The 25,690-nt window shown below is 39.4% G+C and overlaps 1 protein-coding gene across 4 annotated transcripts in view; it reads right to left on the bottom strand.

Annotated features, from left to right (window-relative positions):
• Window positions 1-9,078: 9,078 nt before the first annotated feature.
• znf704 (zinc finger protein 704) overlaps window positions 9,079-25,690 on the bottom strand; it is a 39,731-nt gene continuing 23,119 nt past the window's right edge. For 2 of the 4 annotated variants that reach the window (XM_067500344.1, XM_067500363.1), the window contains 7 exons: window positions 14,862-14,965; window positions 13,340-13,617; window positions 12,289-12,389; window positions 11,595-11,889; window positions 10,722-10,856; window positions 10,545-10,636; window positions 9,079-10,044 (listed from right to left, as the gene is read on the bottom strand). In XM_067500344.1, coding sequence (XP_067356445.1) covers window positions 9,930-10,044; window positions 10,545-10,636; window positions 10,722-10,856; window positions 11,595-11,889; window positions 12,289-12,389; window positions 13,340-13,617; window positions 14,862-14,965 — 1,120 coding nt within the window. In that variant the 3' untranslated portion in view covers window positions 9,079-9,929. Of the gene's footprint in view, window positions 10,045-10,544; window positions 10,640-10,721; window positions 10,857-11,594; window positions 11,890-12,288; window positions 12,390-13,339; window positions 13,618-14,861; window positions 14,966-25,690 lie in introns of all 4 variants that reach the window. The other 2 variants (XM_067500333.1, XM_067500354.1) reach the window with 1 other exon arrangement.

Here is a 25,690-nt window from a genome sequence, read left to right as displayed (position 1 = left end):
CAAATGAACAAATCTGTCTTTGTCTTGCTTTGTATTGCTAACTGATTCACTTGAGCATCTTCACCCGCTTTGGAGCACCTGAGCCTTCACAGTGAGGGGAAGCTATCGTTACAATGGACAGCAACAGTTCTCATTAACTAAGGTCACAGATGGAGCCTGCACACGTTTCTCGTCGCCCTCATTAATTATTCAATGACTCGGACACACACGTACACATAAACAGCTCCCTGCGCGCCACTAAGATGGATCACTGATGCTTTGATTCCTCTACACTTCAACCTTACTGCTCTAATGCGTCAGAGGAGCAGCCAGACAAGTGCACAATCTGCATCTACAGCCTGGAAAAGCATCTCCGCAATGACCTTAAACCACATGTATTATGAGCTTGTGTTTTGCATCATAAATGTGGAATCCCTTCGGTTACATTCCACAGTGGGAAGTTTAGTATTCTGAATGTTAGGGTTGACAATGCATGAGGTATGGCGGCTTGCACATTGGAACATGTGCATTTATGGCCAAAGGAATGGCTTGATCAGGAATTGCAGGGTGTATACTTGCACACACTCATGCACACAGCAAGCTTTTGTGTGCACACTTTCCTCACACAAACTCACTAACAGGATGGGGTGTAAATGCTACATTGAGCAGATGGGACATACCTTGGGCGGTCATTGGAAACACAAGCTTATACACATATTTTTGATGCTAACAAATGCCTTGGCAGAGCTGTGCATTTGGACCAGCGGCCCGGCGAGACGCAAGCAGCTTCCACCAGTGAGTTTTTCAAATCATCACAGGATGAGACCTGAAGCCACATGGACATATGTTAATCGGCATGGGCACATATCACCCCAATGACACGAATTATCATAGTTGGCTTTCACACACACTCTTCCACTCACGATGTGCTTGAATGTGTGCGTTTGTGTTTGCGGATTAGTTTACGGTGCCAAATATTAGCTTATGCACGAGTTCAGTGAAAAAAGTTCTCCCCAAAACATAATAAACACAGATGATAAACGAGATGCTAAGATGCACATTCAAATGCTTTGCTCATAAATTCTGCTTGATAAAAGATGCAGACTAATATAAATGTTGCAGTTGTTTGAAAGGTGGACTGGAAAAAACTAAGAGCTTCACAAATTTAGAAACAGCTTAAAACCTCCCAAAAGTGCCTGACCCATTTTCCCATGTTAGCCGTACTTCATCTTCAACCTTTTCAGAGCAGATTGATAAACATCGTCTCATTCATCGTGGAGCCATGAAACCGCAGGCTCGTGAAAACAGTAGGTTTACTCCTGATGACAATTTGGGAGGCAGGAAGTCAGATTAGAGCTGCCAATGTCTGAGATATTAGAGCACTCAGGTGCAGTAAATAATTTGTCAACTTTTAGCCGGGTTGTTTTCATGACAGGAACTGTGAAGTAAAAGTAGAGTTGTCAGCTTGAACATTTGCATTAGTCGACAAGACCCAACTGATCAATTTACTGATTTGATTGATGTGCGTGTAAAATTGTGATTAAAACAACTTTAATACTTCTCGCTCCATTCTTCACTGTCTGGTCTCCTGAACACCACACAACAACGTAGAAACATCCACAGAATGGTTTCATATTTCTGTATATACGCTTATATTTGATTTTTGGCCAAGAGTTTGATGAGATGACTCATACAACTCACACATCTCGCTGGTAATTGGAGCTAGCAGACATTTAGCTTAGCTTGGAATAGAGGACAGAAAACAAATACAGAAAAGCAAGAAAAGCCAGCGAAGTCCTCCTGCCAGCTTCTTTAAAGCTCAGTTAGCTTAACCCATTAGTTTACTTCATTAAAAAGTCAAGTACGGGTGTATTTTACACCATTTTACAGGCAGATCAGAGCTTTTTGTAGGCTACAGATAAAACTATTTATATTTAATCAATAATTATTTTATTGTGAGATTATAGGTTTTGGAGGGTGGATTTTAATTACAACATGCTTGCTGAGCCAGATGTTTCCCCACTTCATTGAGTCTTTATACTAAGTTAAGGTAATTGTAGCTTCATATTTACCATGGTTTTTGGCAGTTGGAGTAATCTTCTCAGCTAATTCTTAACAGGAAAGCAAGTCAATTTGTCATTTTCATGAAAAAAATATTCCTCTGACTTCCCTCAACATCTGAGACGGAACGAGAAACTGAACTAACCCTGTTCAACAAACAACATCCTGAGCATGGAAGTAATCACCACCAAACACCGTCCCTGTTTACATCAGAAAAGATGATGTGTGTTAACAATTCACAACCCAGCTGTGTTACCCAGTGCACTGCCTGTGAACAGATCTGGAGTGTGAAAATGTGTTGCATCTACGATTTAGTTTACAGTCTGGAAACACATATCAAACATTTACATTTAGAGGCTTCAAAAGGATATAAAATGCAACTGTACCGGCCACGTCAGGATGCAGAGCAGCCACTGCAAAAAGAAATATCTGTGTTCATACGTTGAAGAGGCCAATTAAGGAAGATAGGCCACAACAAGTTGAGGTAACATACTGCATGTGGTATAAGCACTAAAGGCTTTTTTCTTAATATCTGACAAGTACCACTTTTGGCTTCCTCTGTTTCCATGCAGATGGAAAAATCATCCATTTAAAGCTCTCGGTGGGTTTCCAGTTGAGCCGTCTTAGGGTTGGGGATGCAGGTGGAGAAAGAACATGAGAGACTTCTTCATAACTCCAGCTGGCACTACTCCCATCACTACAACACTCACAGGCTTTAGTGCACAGCCTCCTCTAGTGATCTGTCTTCCACAAGCATCCTGCCAGACTCTCCTAGGACCAGTTAACTGTTAATATGCACGCAGCAAGGATGGAGAGAGCTTCACTCAGACTGTGACAAATTGGTCCATGCCAATAGGGAATCACAGGTAGTTTTCAAACTGCTTGTACACATTTAAAAAAAACACGAAACTGGGACTTTTTCTCTTATACCAACCTTAATTTGTGAAAAAATACAGGACTGTGTGCAATTTGAGTTAAATAAAAGCATGTTCAGGATGCCTCCCGGCTGCTCTCAACTCCTGTCATGGACGCCACGGCACAAATAGAGCACATTTCTATAAGGTCATGTATTCCATAATTTCCTTGTTTGCATGCACATGCAGTATTAAAAATACAGTTAGACCAGAGCATATAGTATATATACGGTTTGAAAAAAGAGTGTAAAAATCCAGTGCGACAGTCATTGAGTTCTTGAGGTCCACATGATTGTATATCCAGACAAAACAGCCAGTGAGATGGTTCAGTTTAAACAGAGTGTGGGTCAACCCTCTCTGTGTTGCATATTCAAGATAAAACTGAAGGAGCTCTGGCACAAATGCCCTGACGTAATGAGTTAAACTCGTGCTTTAATGCTAGTCAAGTCTTATTCAAATCCAATAATAGAATTCAAGGTGATGAGTGTTTTTATTCTCTCCATGAGCCTGTTGAAACACATTAATATTCACCCTGCTTCACACAAAGCAAGTGATGCCTTTTCATTTTCCTGTGGAAATCACTTAGCAGCTCCGCACTAAAAATGGATCATCTCGCTGACTGTTTCACATGCTGCTTGTTGAATGAGGCTTCCTTGATTTCCCAAACATTTCGAGATTGCGCCACAACAATGATTCTTCACATCGACATACATTTATCTTCTGTACAAGCCCTTGTACGAAAAGAGAGGAGTCATGTTTGGGAAAGCAAAGAAAAAGAACAATAACAGAAAAAAAGTCATTTAAACACAGTATCATCAGAAGTATTGATCTAAAAATAGTTTACAGCAAAGAGTAGAAAAGTCACTCTTAAATGTGGCAACATCATCCTCAAACCAAGAAAGGGCCAAAGGGGCCTCTGAATGCAACCCACAGAGCATTTCTTTGTATCACAAATCATTGAATTATAGATACAGAAAGTAGAACTCAGACTAGCCAGCACCAGAGACATTCCTTCATCGTTGCTATGGCTCTGCATATCACAGCAACACACCTCAACACAGAGTTTCTACATAATGGGGCGACTGCTGAGGTCTGCTCTAGAAACTCCACGCTCATCAAGGCACATTCAGGACTCCTAGATTCCTCTAGAGATAACCATAATGAGGGTAAAGCAGCTCCTGGAAACACAGACTGGGGACTTCACATCTTTTGTTGATGTCTGGGGGGGTGGGGGTCCCAAAAATTGGCCAAAAAGTGTTTACAGAAGCCATTTCACCCTCCTTTTGGCCCTCCTCCTCCTCCTTCACATTCCTGAATGAATGAAGGAAGAATGGAGGGAGGACTCCTCGTCGTTTTTATCGACACCGCCCACCCTGGCAGCGGCAGTGGATAGGAGTAGAAACATAAATACCTGGCCGTCGGCATGGTTGCCACATGGTCACTGGGATCTGGACACTGACGCCACTTACACACTGCTACTCAATATATACTTAGGGTCATGCAAAGCAATGCTATGACAACTCAGCTGTACTTGACTGTGAACAGTAAATGTCTGTAGTTTTAAGTGCAATTTAAAATAACAATCCAATTACATTTTCACTTCTGCTGGAAGCGAGTGGCTGGCTAACCTGGAGGGGACCTTCTGACTAAAGGCACCCACCGTCAGTTTAACTTTCATGTCCGGAACTAAAGAATGAAAATAAGTAGGAATTAAAGTCACGGATATGACATCAATATACTGATACACACCGATACTGTAGCTTAGATATACTGTACTGCAGCTTAATCTGTATATATTGTAGCATATATTGTCCTCTACGTGGATGATATAAAGGTATAATAAGTGTCAGCCTCTTGTCAAAAACAAGGCTTGTCATGTGTGAAATATTGATCTCAGTATAGGGACCAGGTACATAAACCAGAAATGCTTATAAAACTGTCAACAGATGAACTGCAGTGAAAACCATCACTGCTCACTAGCTATAGTGGACAATCAGGCATGGACATAAGGTGTGTGAGAGAGAGAGAGAGAGAGAGCAAAAGCACATATACATAAAGGGTCACTCGTAACTCACAAGAGTGGATTTTTATACCGTCTGTAAGCAGAATAATGCTATCTTGTTTTATTCAGCTTATAAATCACGGCTGAATGCTCAGCCCTTTAATAAGCAGCAGTGGAGGGGTAAACACCAGAGAACAAAAGCCAGACCAGCCGCTGCTGCTCCATTTGGGGGGGAAAAAAAAATCCTCATAAGTATTCATATCACTCTTGATAACGTAACAAGACCGCCTATTGTGCGTCTTTGATGCTGTTTTAATTCTGCTGTGCTATCACGTTTATAATAGCAGGCGCTTTCTGAGCCTGTGTTTAGGTGCTTCCTCCGTGCACGTTTCAAGCCTGAAAGCTCAGTTCTCCTATTCTAATATAAAGTCAATGATCAGATCATGCCACTGTGTGGCATGATTAATATCATTATGTTTTCATACTGGGAGTTAAAGTGTTGTTCTGCCCATAGTGATCCAAATACCCACCTCACATTATACGGCCTCACCAAGTTTTTTTTTTTAAAGCAATCACTGCTTAGTAAATACACTCAGCAGTCATGGTGATGTATTTAAAGCTTTAGACCTCTAAGACTCTGTAATATCAGTAAAAATCAGCATTTATTTCTGTTCACTTCTGTTAAATTCTGGTGTGCATTTAAACTATGGGTGACTTTGTGACATGGTTAAAGGACATTTGTTGACAAAACCGTCAGCGCTCACAGACCATTTGCCTACTTGTTCTGGAGCTTTTATCTAAATAAATATCACAAGCTTCATCAACAGTGGTGAAAAGTCCAAGCCACCTCACCCTAACATTTATATAATAGCTTTGTAGAGTCAGACTTTACAAGATATTATCTATAACTAGTAAATTATGATTAGATTACCAAGAAATATATAAAATAAACAAAATTTGCCCCATATTTCTTAGCTACAGTAGTGATGCTTACACAGTATGTATCTGTCGTCATGATCCAGTAGTGTATAGATCAATGACTTTCGGCTTGTCGCCACTTTTGGTATTTGAAGTATTAGAAAAATATGCTTAAACAGATTCTGTTTGGTTAATTATTAAATGAAAGAAAGGAGAGTTTGTGAAAAACAGATAAGCTCTGTCAACTGAAGACGAGGGATATGGTTGAAAGCTCCAGGACAAGAAAGCAAATGTCCCTCGAGTTAATTGTTTTATCAATTGTTGTTTCCAAATTCATAATGAACTGTTTAACATAGATTATTTTTTGTTTTTTCGGGGTATATGAAAAGCTAATTTTTAATATTTTTATTTATAAGTCCCCGAAATAATAATTTTTAATAAAAAATTTTTAAAAAAAAAACGCACAGGGATGCAGAAGAGAAAAGAGAGGTTTCGGGGCCTCTTACTGATTTGTGTCGGGACACTCGGTAGACTTGAGTCAGGGTTTTTTTATTTTCATGTTCTACAGCATAACATTGTGTACAAAATGGAGTTAGTACGATCAAGGGAGAAACAGCACCGGTATACAGCACCTCTATTATTTCCCCTGTTGAGGTCACAGCACCAGTACTGTATGGTCAGTATGCTAAGACAGACCAGTGCTGAGTGTCACCCCCGTGCTTTTGTCCTCATCTTTGTGACATTGGCAGTGAAAGGGATAAAGATGTTCTCAATGTGACGACGGAGGCCAGGCCACAGTCCATGAACAAATTCATGAGTTCCTCACTGATCTACTACGTGGTGGACATGTTTGAGAACTATGGCATATCAACTTGAGGTAATTCGAATTTCCCTAAATAAGAGTGTGAAATAGCTTAATTTGACCAAATCTTGTCCTTAGCAATTTGCTTAACACAACACTGACATAAGAGAATCTTTTGAAATTAGCTGCCTGGAGATGCTGCCACTTATATATCCAGTTTTGAACGATCTGTTGAACAACTGCAGGGACTTGTTCCTGGACAGAAACCTGACAGAATCTGATTGGCTGATTTTTCAGCAATGATGAGGTGAATACAAACATAAAGCACCACAGTAAGAGCAGTGATGGAAACGCATCAAACTAAAACAAACAAAAAGCAACCCAACAAACAAACAAACAAATCCACATCTAGCCACTGAGGTCTGGATTCACAAAAACACCCTTGAACCTAAGTATTTGTGGATCATGAGCCTCACAGTGGACTCGACCTGTACACACACTAACAGGGAAACGCCACAGGCAATTTGATAAAGGTGCGCACCTCCTCAGGAAAGGGAGAGAGAGAGAGCAGTGCTCCGAGGAGGGGGCAGAGCACCATGCTTCAGTCGCAGCCCACATACTTTGCCTGGGGCTCTTACACATTCACGCAAACAAATGCATGTGATCACACACATGGGCGTCAACACACTAATATGTCAATCAAACTAATTGCAAGTGGGCCTGTGTGACACTGGGAGAGGAGAATTGGAAATAAGATAAAGGTTTTAATAAACTGCGGTTTTCAAAGCACTAAGCAGCGCCAGCAGCAGGGAGCATGACGTGAAGGAGCTCCAGGCGGGAGTGTGTGGGTCACATTCACTGAAAAGACATAACAAGCTTGGCTTGCAGTGAAAACAACACCAGGGCTCCCTCCTACATTACAAAGCCACAAACATTTCCTTCAGCAGAACATAAAAAACAAAAATTCCAAACAGTAGGTTTATTTATATATATATATATATATATATATATATATATATATATATATATATATATATATATATATATATATATATATATATATATATATATATATATATATATATATATAGTAAAAAAAAAAAAAAAAAAAAAAAAAAAAAAAAGCCAAATCATCTTTTTTGCTTTAAATTTAAACATGTATTTTCTTTAAGTGTTTATATAGATTTGTCTTTTCTTAAACAATAATACATTCACATAATACAATGGCAGATCAGTTTTGAGATACATATTTCTCACTCAAACATCAATGCAAGGACTGAAGAAGTACACTGACTTTGTTTTGAAGAGTGACTTTAAGGCTATCCCTATATTCAAAACAACAAAAGCCTGTTGGGTATAACGGTACAATATCTCCTCACGCATTCGTGTTCAAAAGGCGGCAGATAATGACCAAGGTAATTGATCATAAACATCGGGCTTGGAGAAAATACAGTAAATACATATATACATGAACAGACTGAAAAAACAAAACAAACAGTAGAGCGAGCATAACAGAGCTACGTTCATGTGTGGAAGTACTGAATATTAAAAGGGGCGAATAGGTGAGTTTATTAGCTGGTGTTGGTATTGAAGGATTCTGGTGTAAAACGTGTGTGCCCACAGTAACAAGGCTACGTCTTGCTCACAAGAAAATCTCAAACCAAAGTTTTGCTTGTATGACGCCAAATTAGTGCATGTTAAACAACAAAGAAGTGACCTTATCAAGTGCTAATAGCTCTTTTCAAACCTCTCCAAAACAAGCCAGAAACGAGTGGCCAAACATTTTGGTCAAAGTTTTTCAATTGTTGCTGTTACTTCATGCTAAGTGCTCTGTAACGCACATACAGTGACAAATAAAGTGTCTCACTTTTGGTTTTCCTCCCTCCCCCTTAGTCAACATCTTTAAAAGGGCCTCTCTGGCAAACGTAAACACAAAGTTATTTTCTTCACTTTGGGAAGGTGTAATAGTTTGTTGAGGAGAAGGGCAGTCTGTCTCTATGGGGTGAAAGATGTTTATCATTTTATGGCCTTGCACGTTTCTTCCATTACTCTTAGGAAAGACTTTTAACACTTTCTTCAGCAGGTGGTAGAGGGTAAACAGTCTTGGTCTCCCCACCCCCCAAAAACAAAAATGAGAGTAAAAATAACTACACCAGCTACAGTAAGCATGGCACCTTGACAAGACTCAAAAATATAAAAGAACCAAATAACGGACTTTTTGGTTGCAAAACTCTCATGTGTAATTAAAGAGAGAAGCTATTGAGATAGTGCTGTTTACATTATCAGCCCAACTTTTAGTTGCTGGTTTCTGCTTTCTTTAGAATCACATCCCTGATAGAACAAAAACTAAACCAAACAAAAAACGAGCCACAGGATAAAAAAGTGACATAAAATAGTTCCCATCTTCTGTTATGATTGTGTTGGAATACATGTGTGTGTGAATGTTGCTGTGGTTTTATGTGGTGAATCACTGGTATGATCCATCTGCTTTCCCTGACTGTAAATTGTATCTTTTTTGCATTGATCATGTGTCTTTCTTTCCACCTTTTCTTTCTACCGGTCAAGCTGCCCTGTCCGGCTCTGCTGCTCATTCCCTCAGGGCGGTCAGGAGTGAAGAACAGGCGAAAGATCTAGAGAGGCTGTGATGTCTGTGATAAAGGACCATCTCAAAAAGTCCAGAAATGAAACGAGAGATGACCAAGTTGAGGGAAGAACAAAAACCAAGGCTTTACCTCCTTTTTAGAATGTTCTCCAAAAACTAGAGCAAAGAGGTCCTTGTCTACATTTGGATAAAAAAGTGACTTTTTTTTCTTCTTTTTGACAAAACCCACAAAAAAGCTTTTGTCTGGGCCTCTTCTTAGACGAGACTCTCCATTTAAAAACCAAAGCTTTACAAAACATAGAAAGAAGTGACACTGAAACCAACATAAAAAAATGGCAGAAATCTTTAGATCTGTTTTTTTTCTTAACACTGTTTAGCTGCACTGGGGTCTCCCAAAAGTGGGAATGAGGGGAATGACAAGGCAGTGCTAGAAATCCTGGACGGCAATGTAAAAGATGACTCTGCCATCCTGCAGCTGCATCCACATCTGGAATGGTTTACTGGAGCAGAAGGGGGCGAAAGCAAGGGCAGAGCCAGAGCTTGACAGACAGTTGCAATTTTGGGCTGAAGAAAACCAAATGCATGCATAATGATGCCTCCCTGCTCCCCCTTCTCTGGCAAAAGGTAGCAGTGCTTGTTGGCAAGGTACGCTCAGTCGGTGAATCTCTGACACGCCTTCTTCCAGCGGCACGCAGTGCACCACATGTCACGGTTCTCCATCCCATATACCTTACGGCACTTCTTCCCCTCGCCACGCACCTTACGGCTAAGGAGAGGAGATATGGAAAACAGCAGATGTTCTTAACAAGATAGGTTCATAGATAATAGTGAGTAGGGAATCAGTTCTTGATGATTTGTAGTAACTAGCTGTTGTAGTAGGCTTATATTTAATGGACAGTTACTGTATGACAGTGGCATCAAATTTCTCAAAACACACCAGAAACTAAATAAGCATATATCCCAAAATGCTGACCTGTTTCTTTAAGCATGGGCACATAGGAACATATTTTATTTATAACTGCAACTTAACAAGTTGCACACAATTTATATAAATGAAAACATTGTAACTAATGGCCTCTTTTTAATTAAGGGTCATTGAACTGCAATGCATTTTCTATCTTTTACCACACGAGGTGATTTTTAACTTTTTGAGATTTTGGCAGATAGTGACATGATGTCTAAGCCCCTTTCAGTCTTTTCATAGTGATATATGAGGTATGACTTGAACTAATGTGTTATTTAATCAAAGTTAACAAGGTACAGTACCTGAGGGCAGTGGTTGCTCTGGGAGGGGAGGAGAGGACTGCTATAGTTTGGGAGCGCTGTTCACCAAATCCCTGGCTTTTACTCGGAGACACCTGCTGAGAACAGACAAAGATGCAGTTCTGAAAATACAAATAGAACAATATGTATAGTATATAGATTCTTTAAAAAGGTCCTTACTGTGTTCCCGGTGAAAGTAACAGGTGGTGACTGCCAGGAGATGCTAAAGCTGGAGCTATTAGTAGGAGTAAAGCTGGTGGAGGCTGAGCCAGTCGAGTTACTGCTGCTGGACGGGATAGACACTGGGGCTGTCGCCTAAAGGCCAAGGTCATGTTGGTTAATCTTTTCTGTTCCTTACCAAATGGAACAAAGGAGGTGAATAACCTGACTCTTATCGGTTGTTTTTGACTACTTACTGTGCCGTACAGTCTGCTTCTTGTTTAAACTGTAACACCATGACATTTATTAAAAACTTATTACACCTGAAGCTGAAAAAAATGGAGCTCTGTGCAATCATCTAGACTGGTAAAAAGAAAATATTTTTTTTTTAGTTAATCTAAACTTTGCTTAACATAAGTTACGCTCATGCTGTTTCCTCAAAGTCATCACATAAATTTGTATGATGGTCCAGCAAAAGTCTCATGGTAGTTTTGAAGAACAGCAGTTAGATACACACTGTAGGTGTCACATACACCATTTGTCAGTTGCACATAATAATTTGAATCAAACATTGCTTAAAAGTGATGGAATACATCGTGTTTTACCTGCAATGATTTGTTCAAACCTGCTACTGTGATCTGACTTACTATAACTGTTAGCACAGCTGCTAACAGGAGCAAAAACTGACACTCAATCAACATAACGTGGATCCTGATGGAGAGACAATATGTGCATTTTGTGTGTAGATAAGCACATTGTGGTATTTACATTGAACCTGATTGTTAATCCTCATGTTGAGGATGTGCATGTGTTTTGTACATTCATCCTAATTTGTATGTGACTATATTTGCGTACGCGTGTGTTACACCTCCTCTGCTTCCTGTACATGCTCACCTGGTAGGCGTGGTCTGTGTGGATGAGGTAGAGAGCACTGGGTGCAGAGCGGCTGAGCAGGGTGGTGCCGCCAGCATGAGACTCCTTGGTGTCAGAGGCCCGTGGCGGCCTGTGGGAGTCTGACAGCTGGCTGAGAGAAGGGAGAGGAGAGGGGGGAGGAGGAGGGGGCGAGATGATGGAGGGCGAGACGGGGGACAGGCTGCTGAGCCCGTCGGCCACTGAGTCAGTGTTGAGCTTAATCTCTGTGTAGTAGAAGTCCTCCTCACCGTCACTGCAGTCTGAGTCACAGTTACGCCTAAAAACAGAACAGACGATATAGACGGTGAGGAATAGACCGAAACAACATCAAAAAAAGAGGGAAATAAAAGCAAGTTTTCCTGTGAATTCTGATTATTTAGGTTATGTGTGAAGCAAAACATGCTTAAGTGACCTGACACAACCTCTGCTCTACTTTAGCACTAATGTCCCTGCAACCAGCACAACACTGTGATCTACAGTTAATAAGTGCAGGACAGAGAGGCCTCAATTTACCTCCCTGTTGTTCTCAGAGCAGAAGGTGTAACAGTGGCGATAATCCATCAACCATTATTGTGCTGTTTTGACAGTAAAGCTTGTGACAGTTTGCAGATGCATTCTGGAGGGTCGCACCTTATTGTATGTATTGTGTTTTTATGGGTATGTGCTGTTGTCTTACCCCAGATGGATGGTGCGGATATGTCTCTGGATGCCAGCAGCAGTACTCAGCACCTTGCCACAGTTCTTCCACAGGCACTTGAACATCACCTTCATGGAGTTCTGCAGGAAGCAAACAGAACGCAAGTGCAGTCAGAAAATGCTTGCAATCATTTTCACGTGGACAGAAAACCTTAACTTTTGATAAATGTTTATTGTGGGTGCTGACCAGTGACACTGCTCTCAAACATTATCACATATCACAGCAAGAATACCACAGTTTGATTGATGATATTTTAACCACATACTGAAGCAATAATAATGGCTGCTGTGTTTTAAGCCATAGGGCATTAACATTAATGATCATTTTTATCTTCTACAAACTAAAGTGGTATTTGGCCTATTTAGTTGGACCTACAGGCTCTGAGACAATGGCTTTCAAAAGCACCTTAAAGTATGATCATGCAAAGTTCATGCTTTTCTCTCCACTTTGGTCTTCTGTCCATACTAGCGAATACTGCTACTACTGTTTTTATTTTAAAAACACATATCAAAAACACTGATATACCCACTTTAAGTTTTTTATGAACTTTTAGAATCAGTGTAGCCTGCTCAAAAACAATCTGAAAGTAAACCATGTCTTCAAACAGTGAGCTTTCATTTGAAATATTAGCAGTGCTATAAGGGACGTATGACAAAGAACAAGTTTGTCTGATTTCTTGTTTCTTTTTTAATTGAACAAATATATTCTACTACTATTTCACAAGGTTTAGCATTTGTCATTAGTTTAAGGCCTTTATCTTAGATGTTGTCTAGAAACGGCTCATTGGTTCGATCGCAGGTCGGCAAGACACTGAACCCCTAACAGCCCATTCCCCTCCCCAGCTGTGCAGTGTTAATTCAAGCCCGGTAGAAATTGGGGAGGGTTGCGTCAGGAAGGGCATCCGGTGTAAAAACTGTGCCAAATCAACACGCGGACAATGATGCGCTGTGGCGACCCTGAACTCACGGGATAAAGCGGAAGGACAAAATAAATAAATAAATAAAAATCTTAGTTTGTCTACAGTTTTCACCTTGCGCTTGCGGGGGATGGGCTCGTCAAAGAGCAGACTGCTGCCATCCTGTTCATCTATGCTTGGGTCCTCAGGCCCTGCCGGGCCAGGCCCCACACCTCCTAGACTGGGCACACGGAAGGGCTTAAAGCTGTCAGCTGAGAGCGGAGGAGATGGTGTGGAAGGGTTAGACTGGTCACTGGGAGCAGACCAGCTCCAGTAGCCCCCTGAAGAGCTGTTGCTAGATGGGGTGAATGGTCCTGCTGACCCGTTGTCCTTCCATGAACCACTTAAACCCTCTGAGAAGATAGAGACGAACAGAGAAGGCATAGATAGTAAGAGCAGAGAGCATAGAGGGGAGGTCATGAGTAAGGGGAATAAGGAAGAAACTTAAGAGCGCACAAGTAACAATAAAGAACTTCAGTCATATTGAAAGAAGGTTAAACACCAGAAAACTGTGTGGGTGTTCCTGTGTCAATGATTAGAGATCAAGACATTCAATTAAGTTCAGACTGTTATTTGCACTTCACACAAAAGAGCCTGTGACACAAGAAAAGAAAGGTTGCTTTCCATTTCAGTGATTCTGTTGACGTACCAAGGTTATGCTTTTTAGATCAAAGAAATGCTTCTTCTGAATATCAGCCACAAAAGGCATTTTCACTTTGTTAAGATGGAAGAAAGACGAGACGTCGGGCAAAGTGTATGTGTGTGTATATGTGACAGAGCGATTGAGAGTTAAGAGCACACACAGTTTCTTTGGTTTAATGAGGCTGCTTCTTGGTGGGGTGCCTCTCATCTTCCTCTTTCTTTACTTCTGCATATGCTAATATGTGTTTGGTTTTGTGGTACGGAAGTACATTTACTACATTATGACTGGATGAAGTGCTAATGATGTTGTGAGAGGTCAATATAAGAAAACACCTTTTAGAATTTGACTAAAATCTTAGTTTTAGTCTCTTAAAAAAAAGAGAAAACATGTACAGAGTTTGGCTTGAATGTAAAGTGTGTACTAGGTACAGGAATCTACAGCTCTGATGTAATTGCAAATTATATAATCTCTTACATGTTCAAATGGGTGTGACACCTTTATGACCGCATTATGGTAAAACTGTGCAGCTGGCATTGACAATTCACTTTGTGCACGTCTGGAAGATGGCTGTCATGCACATTTACCATCTGACTATATGTGCATGTTTGATTGTGATAATGAGTGCATAGATGTTGAGGCATGTCTGCTTGTTTTAATGGATAGCTGGTCATTTCCACAGACTATCTGAGGGGTTACATGTCATTGCAGTTACAGGGCACTTTGGATTCCCACCACAGTAACAAGTGGCAGAGATCCAGGCTCATTGGGATTTTGAGAGAATCCACAGTGCGGCAGGGAGCAGTAATTTTATAAATACAATCTTCGACATGCATTCACAAGATAACAACCATGAGTGTAAAGCACATCATACTGGCTCAGACTGAGGCACTTTTGGGTACATTTATTATACAACTGTCTCCACCCAATAAGTTGATTATTAAAGGAGATGTTTACCACAGACTTTGACAGGTGGACTCCTAACCAATGGGCTGGTGGAGAGACTGGTCAATACCATGGCAGCAGTAACTTTGTCCATGTCCACTTCCTCCTCTGACCGTCTGCGAAAATAAAAACAACAGAAAAATACCTAACTGAGAATCTTCTGCCCACACTTGGTTTTCATGCATTGAAAAACTACAACCCCATTTTAATGGATCTTAATCATCTTTAAGATGAAAAACTCAAGCTCCTGTATGTTGTTTTTTTCATTTGCGGATTTTAACAAGCCACAATACAATATACTATGCACAAATATACAACCATGTCTGAGGTTGATTATGAATTGGGCTCAAGCACTCAGTGTCTGTGTTTCTTCATTTCCTGCAACATAAGTTGGTAATTCTGCTATTGTTGTTGCAGTTGTTCTTATTCTACTTTGTCAGCAACTGATGCAATCCCCTGGACGCCTTTGGGAAAATCAATAACCAACAGCTGCTGCCAAAATGCTACTGAAAATAAATAAATAAAAAAGACTAAACTACACTGATGTGTGGATTGTGTTTGATCCTTAAAGCCTGTATTATAAACATCAGCTCAATGCTGTACAGCACACGTTAGCTTCTCCATATGATAGACTATAACCACACATATTTGTCTCTTCTACCTGGCATGCCGAAAACAGTCATCTTAATCCTCTCAGACACATTCTTCATAAAGATGTAATCACTGGGATCAAAGGGCTTCCACAGCTTTATTTCTGACAATATACCTGTAGTCTATGATCACTATGATTGCAACAAGCATTTGCAGTGTCTGTTTGTGTGTGCGTGTGAGTGCTTTGTCCTACAGTGAGCGAGACTTTTATGGTGCGTGGAAGCAAGATGATCAAAGTGGATTCTATCTCAATGATGAAAACTCCTGCTGCTGTGGAAAAACATGACATCAGCCATCACCAGGTTTTTACAGCCCCTGAGATCAAATGGTAGGTTATACCGCATCTTAATTGGTTTACATGCAGCACAGGCAACAAAGTGTTGAAATAAACAACCCTTCTGTTTCCTTTCCAGAACCTGTCAAAGAGCAAATAAATGCTACTTATTATGAAGAAAGCGGACAGAAAAGTTTTCCTGAATGAAATGAATGTATAAAAAAGAAAAGCTGGGAGCAAAGGAGGAATTCCCCTTGATAAATGAAACTTTTAATAAATCTGCAGTGACAAACAAATTTGTAGCCGCAGAACGTGAATTAAATATTATGTTTATGAAATAAATCTTTGTTTTGCTCTTTATAATATTTCAAAAAAGAGGATGGAAACTTATCATCTTGCCATCACACGCAAACTTTATTTAGATTCATAAAATTAAGATAATTTTATAATTATTTATTTTGTGTGATAAGCCAAGATTTTCATTCCTGAAGTTGTGTTGTGAGTTGTGAGGAAAAACAATTGTGATTTATAATTACAAGACTCAATCAGGTTGAACCAAAGACTTATGTGCAGGTGTTGAACATAGTTTAATCTGAGCTAAAACTCATATTTATCTTGAGCTGTAAAAAACAAGTAAGAGAGAAAGATGGATGTCCTCGCATGTTTACCACATTTTTATGTCTATTGGCTGCTTGTCTTTCATAATAGGCACAGTCCAGAAAAAGTGTCCCTGCCCAGCCACCAAGGGCCACCTTGTTGCTGGTCCCGAGCCCGGAAAAAATGGGAGGGTTGCGGCAGGAAGAGCATCTGGTAAAAAAAAAAACTCATGCCAAATCAACATGCGGAACACGTTCCACTTTGGCGACCCCTGAAGGGACAAGCCGAAAGCCGGTGATCTTTTGAGATTACAGTACCAAGAAACACACAATCAGTAACCATGTCACAATACTGGATGTTTGGAGGCAAAGGAGGAAGAAAAAAAAGCCAACGAAAAAAACAGTGATAAACACATGCAAAAGGTTACAAATATGTAATTAAGTTAATATAAAACTGATGATTATACAGGAGAAATGTAATGCTTTTCACCACCCTTTTACTAGGGCGACAAAGTACATTACAACATGACACCACTCAAAACACACTGTAAAACCAAAACCAACAGATGAGAGGCCTAAAAACAACAGTGTGAAACTTGTTGAGCGGCTCAGTCAGGGCCCAGGAAGTGACTCCCAATATTTATTTTTAGTATGGCTTCAGGGCACAGAAGCTCCCAAGCTTAAGAAAGTTGAGAAAAAAAGTCCCCGAGTCCAGATGTGCCGAACTAACACAGATGTATTTGATATGACTATGACGGGTTTTTTTTATATGTAAATAAAATGCTACCCAAAATTTATTCCACAAACCAATTACCAAATGTGGTTTGGACAGACATTTCTAATGACCACAAATACACATTTTATCATTGTCAACTTTTATGTGTAGATTAAAGTAATTTAATCAAAAATGTAATATTCATTACTGTGATGACTGGTTTTGTGCTGCTGATAAGACAATGTTTATGACAAGATCTGTAATCTTAATAAGTAAAGCAACTACATGTATGTCGGGGAAGGTCCCTAGTCACCTAGGTGTGGTTATCTCAAAGTTGAGTCATGCCACCTGGACTTCTTTCGATTAGATAATAGATCCGCATCTGAATGTTATGTATTTTCACTGCTCACTGTTTCTGTGCAGCTTCACACAAAGCTGGGATGGTGTGATGTTGTTGATCATAGTAGGACTGTCAGAATCTCCTGATGCAGCGAGAAAAGCCTCATTTTTGTCTAGTTAGGGCTGAGGGGATGTCTTAGAAAACAGTGAGACCAACAGAGCTAGAGGGGATTTCCAGTGTTCCTCATCTGAACATTTTTGGATTGTATCAGTTTCATAATTCTGACTCAGAACCCAAGGGCTTTGGCAATTTTAATAAAAACATGTAGTTCACCAAATACTCCTAAAGCACTGGTCTGTTTTTAATCTAAATATATTGTAAGAAATGAGCTTTCCTGTGAATTTTGTTTCTATATTTTTATTATAAAACACACCCAATATTACAACCGACCCAAAGGTCTATTATAGTATAAAGCCATTACATATTATTATAACAAATAATAATATGTAATAAAATAGGTTTGGATCTTGTTATTTAATTTAATCACTAACAGAACACAGCATTTTCTGCAATGGCCAAGTCAATCACTGCCCTGAATTCAACTGAGCAAGCTTTTCGCTTTTCACAAAGGCAAAACCGTAGGCAAAACGCACCCAACACAAACAGGAACTGAAGTGTTTTTGTGTACTAGATTTTTGAAAAATGAATGTTTGTTTCTGTAAAAAAAAACAACAAACTGTGCACTATTTAAAGTGCTTTCACTTTATAGGCAGAATGAAAAATTGTTTTTCCATGTGAGAAGAGAGGAGAATGCTAGCTAACAAAGAAAGAGCCACAGCTTTCATTAGCTCAAGTCTAATTTATTACGCGTTTCACTTTTGAATATGATGTCATTACAGCCTCCACATAAATCAAGAAACAAAGCTGCGCACACAACTGCCACTTTTACCCATTACCACCCACCCTACATCACCCTAAAACCACTTCCTGGTCACCTTGGGAGACCATCATATGACTCTAGATATAATTTCCATGGAAACAGTGACAGACAGTAATTACCAGCTGCATTGTCTATCTTGAAATATGAAAGAGTAAATCTCAGAAAAACACATTAGTAGAACTAATAATTAAGATGTGATGTATGAGGGGTAGAGAGAGAAAGAGAGAGAAGGGATTTCCCAAGTCACATTTGTCATTAGTCCTCATATCAAACTTAGTTTCCGTCCAGGTGCTTGTTATTGCTATAATTACCTACACTGAGAGCAAGTGTGTGTGTTAGAGAGGGGCACGTTATAATGCATGATACATGTGACACAGGAGACATGGTGGGGTGGTTAATGGATTGGTAAGTGAATTCTGATAAATGAGCTTCATAGGTTGATGAGTGAATCACAGTATATGTGACTGTGTATGTGTCTGTGTGCGTGCATCACACCTGTTAATATTCTTACTTTACTAACTTGCAATAAAACATCTCCCCGTATCTGACCCCTAAGGCTTGCTAAAAGGAATATCACAAACATGGGTAGAGAAACAGAAAATTTTGTTTACTAATGCCGATTGCATAAAACAAACTCATTTTATTTTGCTGCTGGCTTCTTATAGATGGAAATTGAGTTAATCTTCAGGTAGCAAACAAATATATTGCTGTAGATGCCAAATGTGCTTGTTTGCCACTAGACAAAACTGTACTGTACTGAGATTCAGGGATTTTAAAAAGAATTTTAAAGCAAGTGACAAATGTGAAAACATTTTTAATTTATTTATCAAAATTGGAAAACTGGAATTGACAATATAAAACAATATAGAGCTAATGTAGCTTATGTGTTTCATGTCACTTTCTATTTCTTATTATGTCCTAAAATGTTAATGGCAGATATAAACCGATTCAAGAAGATTTTTTTGTATTAATGAAAACAGGCAAAAAAGATAGAAAAATCTGCACTTAAATATTAACCATCTCGTTGTGCTTATGCTTGTGACATGAGAGCACCAAAAGTACTGCAGGCACTGAGGAAGTGGAATAATTTTTGGAAATTATTTTGGCGAAAAATTGCAGAAGCATTTAAGTGGATTCCAAAGATAAATGCGGATTAATGGGGACTGAGTAAACCACAGACAATATTGAAAGTGGCAGAAAAACAAATCAAAAGAGTTAAACTTAGAAGCAGGGAATAGGTGGAATTCACACAGTGACAACAACAAACAACAGCTCCCTCTTCTGGGGTTGTTTATAAGTTTTGTTGGCTGGCTGCTACATGTGGGTTGCACCTCCTTGAATGATTTCTTATTTTAGGACTTTCAAAAGAATTCACCAAAACAAAATGCCCGCACTGGAACAAAAAGGCAAGTGAGCCTGCGTGTTACCACCATTATGGGGTACAGGCAGTGTCCAATTTCAAGAAAAACAGTGGATAGGAACAATAACAGAGGCTTATATTACTATGGCCATTTTACTGGAGACAAAAACCAGTGAAATGTGGACCTGGTCTTTGTTGTTCATTACATTTTGCTGTTTAATTTGATATTTGGAACAAAAATAACAGATTGCTATGACTTTTTAAAGATAGGAATGTACATATACTTTCCAAATTCGGAGCAGGCCTACATATTGAACAATTTCACATCTTTAATTTTAAATGTGCTAATAAAAAGTGAGAACCCCATAATAAGACCTAAGTAATCTAGGGAAACTGCTGAACAAATTCTACCTTTAAAACCCACATTTTTAACTACTCATAATAGAACCACATTTGGCTCCAGGCACACAACCCATCATCATTCTACTTATGTCTAATGAGAAGAGCTTCTGTCCAGACTAAAAAAAATAAAAAGAATTAAGGTCACATTCTTCTGTAGCAACAGTACAAACCAGCATTCAATGTTTGTAACCTTTTTAACAAACTCTCTTTCCAACCTCGTTCAAACTAAATAGGCCAAGGTCAGTGTTCGCAAGCAAGCACGCACGCACACACACACACACACACACACACACACACACACGGTAGTTTCTATGACACCCAAAAACTATCAATCAGTTCTAATGAAGGAAGCTGAAAAGTGTGGTTCAGAGGAATTTCCCTGAAATACAGGCCAGTGCTGCCAAGCACACTCCTACACTCCTCTGTCCTCTCTATCCCCTTCCTCCCTTGACCCCTGCTGGACTGATTTTAAGCTCCCTCTACACAAGTGTGTGTGCGTGTGCTTCTGTGTTGGTCTGGTCTGTCTCTTTGATGCTGAGTGGAATGGGGAGGTCTACTCATTTATTACAGCCACTGGACTATGACGCCTATTTCCTTCTCAATAAGCCGCTATAAATCAGAAAATTCCTCCTTAACCATGTGCTTATCTGATCTCATCCTCCCCCCCATTAGAGACACAGAGATGACATAGACCCTACAAAAGAAATCTACATTTGACATGGGACTTATGATTGACAGACACGAATGAAGGGGCACACACAAGAAATATCTGTGAAATGCTCGAGTGCATCACTAAGCCTCTAGAGATGTGAGATAACCCTCCATTGTCAGAAAATACACTTCCCCAAAACAGTAATTCTATCAAATCTATACAGAGAGCATATACAAACAGGCTTTATAAAGCTCTGTGTTCCATTAAATTTCCTATGGAGAGTATTGTAGCTGCCACTATTTACATGATTTACACGTATGTGTGAAGTCTAGGCTCACAACTAGGATCCAAAAGGTTTAGAAAGGTGCTGCCAACAGCTGCTGGATGGCCTTTTGTAAAAGTGTGCACTTGAAACAATTTATACACTTTGGAATTATACACTGAGCATAAACTGACTGCTATTGGCATTCAATGTGTTGCTGACCAATATGGTATCTTCATTTCTTGTGCATGCTTTTAACTTATAAACTCCTGCACTAAACACACTACACACAAAAATAAATAAATAAACAAACAAACCCTATATATATAATCAAACACTTTCGGCTTGTCCCTTCAGGGGTCGCCACATGTTGATATATCATTTTTTAATACGTATATATATATATATATAAATAAATGAAATATGTGTATGTCAATATGTTCACAGGCTTACTAAGATACTAAGTATCATAGGGCAAACTATCATTGTCATTGTGAGCATGTTAAAATCATCATACTGCCCATAACAAAACATGGACTGAAACTGGCAACCAGCTTCTTGAAATAAGAGCCAGGGGAATCTTTTCCTTTCGCAAAGACTCTGCTTGAGCCCATAAAGGAAAAGCAGTGCCAAACCTCCATCTGATTTAGTGCAACTTGAGTTTTATGTTGGACTAAGGCCTGGATCAGTGTTCCCCCACTGCTGAAAAATTACAGTACCACCCTGCTCAGAAATGTTGATGGTACATCACAAAAGGAAGTATTAGAAAACAAAAATCTTTAAATTACCACAAGAAATTTAACTGATATGTGTATGTGGGTTGCAAGGAACATCAATTTTACAATATCTGACAAAATATATATGTTAAGTATGAGTATGTCTTCTTCTTTTCCTTTCGGCTGTTCCCTTTCAGGTGTCGCCACAGCGAATCATGTGCCTCCATCTAACCCTGTCCTCCTCTTCTCTCACACCAACTAACTTCATGTCCTCTCTCACTATATCCATAAATCTCCTCTTTGGTCTTCCTCTAGACCTCCTGCCTGACAGCTTAACCCTCAGCATCCTTCTACCGATATATATTCACAGTCTCTCCGCTGAACATGACCAAACCACCTCAATCTGGCCTCTTTGACGTTATCTCGGAAACATCTAACATGAGTTGTCCCTTTGATGTCCTCATTCCTGATCCTGTCCATCTTCGTCACTCCCAAAGAGAACCTCAACATCTTAAGCTCTGCTACCTCCAGCTCTGCCTCCTGTCTTTTCTTCAGTGCCACTGTCTCTAAGCCGAACGACATCGCTGGTCTCACCACCGTCTTGAACACCTTTCCTTTCATTCTCGCTGATACTCTTTTATCACACAACACACCTGACACTTTTCTCCACCTGTTCCAACCTGCTTGCACTCGCCTCTCCACCTCCTTTCCAGATTCTCTGTTGCTCTGAACCGTTGACCCTACGTACTTAAAGTCCTGCAACTTCTTTATCTTTGCTCCCTGTAGCCTCACCGTTCCACTTGGTTCCCCTCTCATTCACACACCTATATCGTCTTGCTATCGCTAACCTTCATTCCCCTGCTTTCCAGAGCAGACCTTCACCTTGCTAGATTTTGCTCCACCTGCTCCCTGCTCTTGATACAGACCAAAATTTCATCTGCCAACATCATAGTCCTTGGAGATTCCTTTCTAACCTCATCTGTCAGCCTGTCCATCACCAGAACTCCTCTGTCAAACCTACAGCACACCTCATCACGGTGTTACAGCTCTCATACATGTCCTGCATCATTCTAACACACTTCTCTGCCACTCCAGACTTCCTCATACAATACCAAAAGCAATTATCAGACATCACTAAAACAAAAGGATGGTTTTTGGGTTTGTAAGATTTCCCCATCAAAGACCACACACTGAGCCTGACTAGGACTCAAGTTGCGACATCAACGCAACACTCAAAATGGCAATGTACAATTATTCAATTTTGGTGTTACTTTATTTGTCACATTTAGTCATCAGCGCAATTGTATAATAGAAAAATCCTGCAGTTTTTTTATTTTCTTGAGAAGAATGTGAGATATCTAATACATTTGAGTACCTTTTCCCATCTTATTTTTCTTCTAAAGTTCAAAGTGTCATTTTGGTCTTTGATAAATCTGTTTTTCTCAACAACCCAGCTGTTCAGACCCCACCAACTCACAAAATAACATTTTGCAGTGTTTACATAATATTGACAGTATAAATCTGGTCATATATAGATATCTGGTCTGGTATAGATTAAAGCAGATACTGAAGTCATTAAGTATCAACAATATTATTGCTGCCACAAGATGTCTAATCATCAGCATTTGCTAGGAGCCAATTAGTTCATTCTCTCTCTCTCTCTCTCTCTCTCTCTCTCTCTCTCTCTCTCTCTCTCTCTCTCTCTCTCTCTCTCTCTCTCAGACATCTTACACCCGAATAAGCAACAGTACGTGCAGATGCAAACAGACACACGGTGTTTTTTAGTTCTGCTTTTTTAAAAAGAACAAACACACTCAGACAGACATACACACTTCTTGGTAAACACCCTCTGGAAAGAGCAAAACAGGGTGTGGCGAACATTAACTGGGCATAGAGCCAAAGACCCTCTGTGTGCATGGGAGACAGTACTGTTTTACAGTAGCTAGAAAGAATTATTTGATGAACATTTTTATCTGCACATCCACCATGTTTTGTTTTTCCTTTGTCCTTTACTGCCTCTAAAGCACCAAAAGCGGATGGGATCGGTTTAATGAGCAAATGAGATACGTTTCGTGTTGTAAAAGGATTAACAAGCTCTCATTGATGAGCTGACACATACAACATCATTAACATAGAATTTTCCCATTGTACAATTCATTCAGGTAAACGCTGAGTGTTTTTGGGTTTCTTTTTCTCACTCTGTCTTGCACAAAGCAGATCTTTGTTTTCACAGAAAGCTCTGGCAAAAACAAAGTGTCTCTCCTCTGGGTTGCTCTTTAGCCTAGTTCCATCACAGCACTGTGAGAATAAGTGCTTGCACACACAAACAAACTCTAGGTCTGCTTGATTAAACAAAAATTATAATCACAAGTTTTTTCATTAATATTGGATAACGATTGGTTGAATCGATTACTTACTGACTTCTGAAACATCATGCATTAATTAACATTTTTTTAATTAGTATTAAAGTATTCTTACCTTGAACTTTAAAATTAATATAAATCAACAGAAAGACAAAGATGTAAATTAATAAACATTAGAGGCAATAGAAGGCTTTGAGGGAATCTATCATGCTTTTGTTTTTCTGACACATCTGTCGCACTTTAAGGTGCACAAATGTCTTTTGATAGAACCAGAGCATGTAGCAGAGCATTTTGCTGTGGGTGTCGTTTGTTGTAGGGTGAATAAAGGCGCATTTGTGTGCCCGCTCACTTTCTGAGAAAGCACCTATTTCTGTCACTCACTGTGCTACAGTTTATAGTTAGCATTGGATCCTGATACACTGAAGTAGGTTTTGGTGGAAATTAAGTGTTTTCCCGTAGAGATAAATTTCCGGTAATGTTTGTCTGATACCCTGTCCTCACACCAAAATGGCTAAATAAAATGCAACAAGAGAAGCACCCACACATTTTGCTAAAATGGCCATGCTGCGCCTCTTTAACTATCTTGTCAAATAGGACCTAATATGAAATACTTTGTAGTCTGGATACAATCCTCTTTGGGTCAGAACCCAGAACACAGCCAAAGAACCACCGACATAAAAAAAAAAAAAAAATCACAATTGTAATTCTTTTCAGTCATGCTTTTTACTCGTCTTCGTTAGTAATAAAACTCCTTAGCTATGCAAAAGGATGCTAACAGGCTTAGCTTGTGGGTGAATAAGCTTGTTGTGTAGAATCTTTGGCTGAAGAAAACATGCCACTGTCTGGTTAAGGGAGACTTTGAACTTTTATCATTTTGTTTTTATAATTATTGGAAGCAATAAGTGAAATCCAAATTACAAAAAACACTTAGGGAGAAGAGGTAACGCCCATGCACACTAAATCAGATAACAGATCTTACATGTAAACAGAGATGGCCACAGGGAAGAAACAAATACTTCCACTGATATATAACAGCTTCGAAAATCCACAGATTTGTAAAAGTAGAATTTACATATTGTATAGCATTAGTCATTTTTGTCATTATCTGGACTGTTTAACCGTTTATCTGAGCCACACATAAACACTCATAGGTACTTATCACCAAGTCTGTGGGTCTCGTATATCCAACAATCTTTAAAAACATTTAACCTTTTAACAGAATTGCCAAAATCATCACACTTCACAACAAATAATATTATAGATGAAAATACAAACTGGTAGATAGTAACAATAATACAAACAAATATAATCAGTGAATAGTAAATAGTCTGCACTTATAAAGCTTAATTGACAGTGCAGTGTTGTAATTTTGGCACATTTTGTCAAAATTATATGATGTGTTACAGGACAGCACACAGTATTTGCGTATATAGATGATTTAAGTGCTCATTGACGATTACACAGGTAGCTTCAGATCGGCAATAAGGGCAGGTAAATGAGCTCCTGCATTTTTCAACCATCAAAGGACATTAAATCTTCAGAGAAACACATGCTTACCTTATACAAACTG

Source organism: Channa argus, chromosome 1 (genome assembly GCF_033026475.1).
Source record: "Channa argus isolate prfri chromosome 1, Channa argus male v1.0, whole genome shotgun sequence".
Lineage (NCBI taxonomy): Eukaryota > Metazoa > Chordata > Actinopteri > Anabantiformes > Channidae > Channa > Channa argus.
This window is presented reverse-complemented; position numbering and strand designations above follow the sequence as displayed.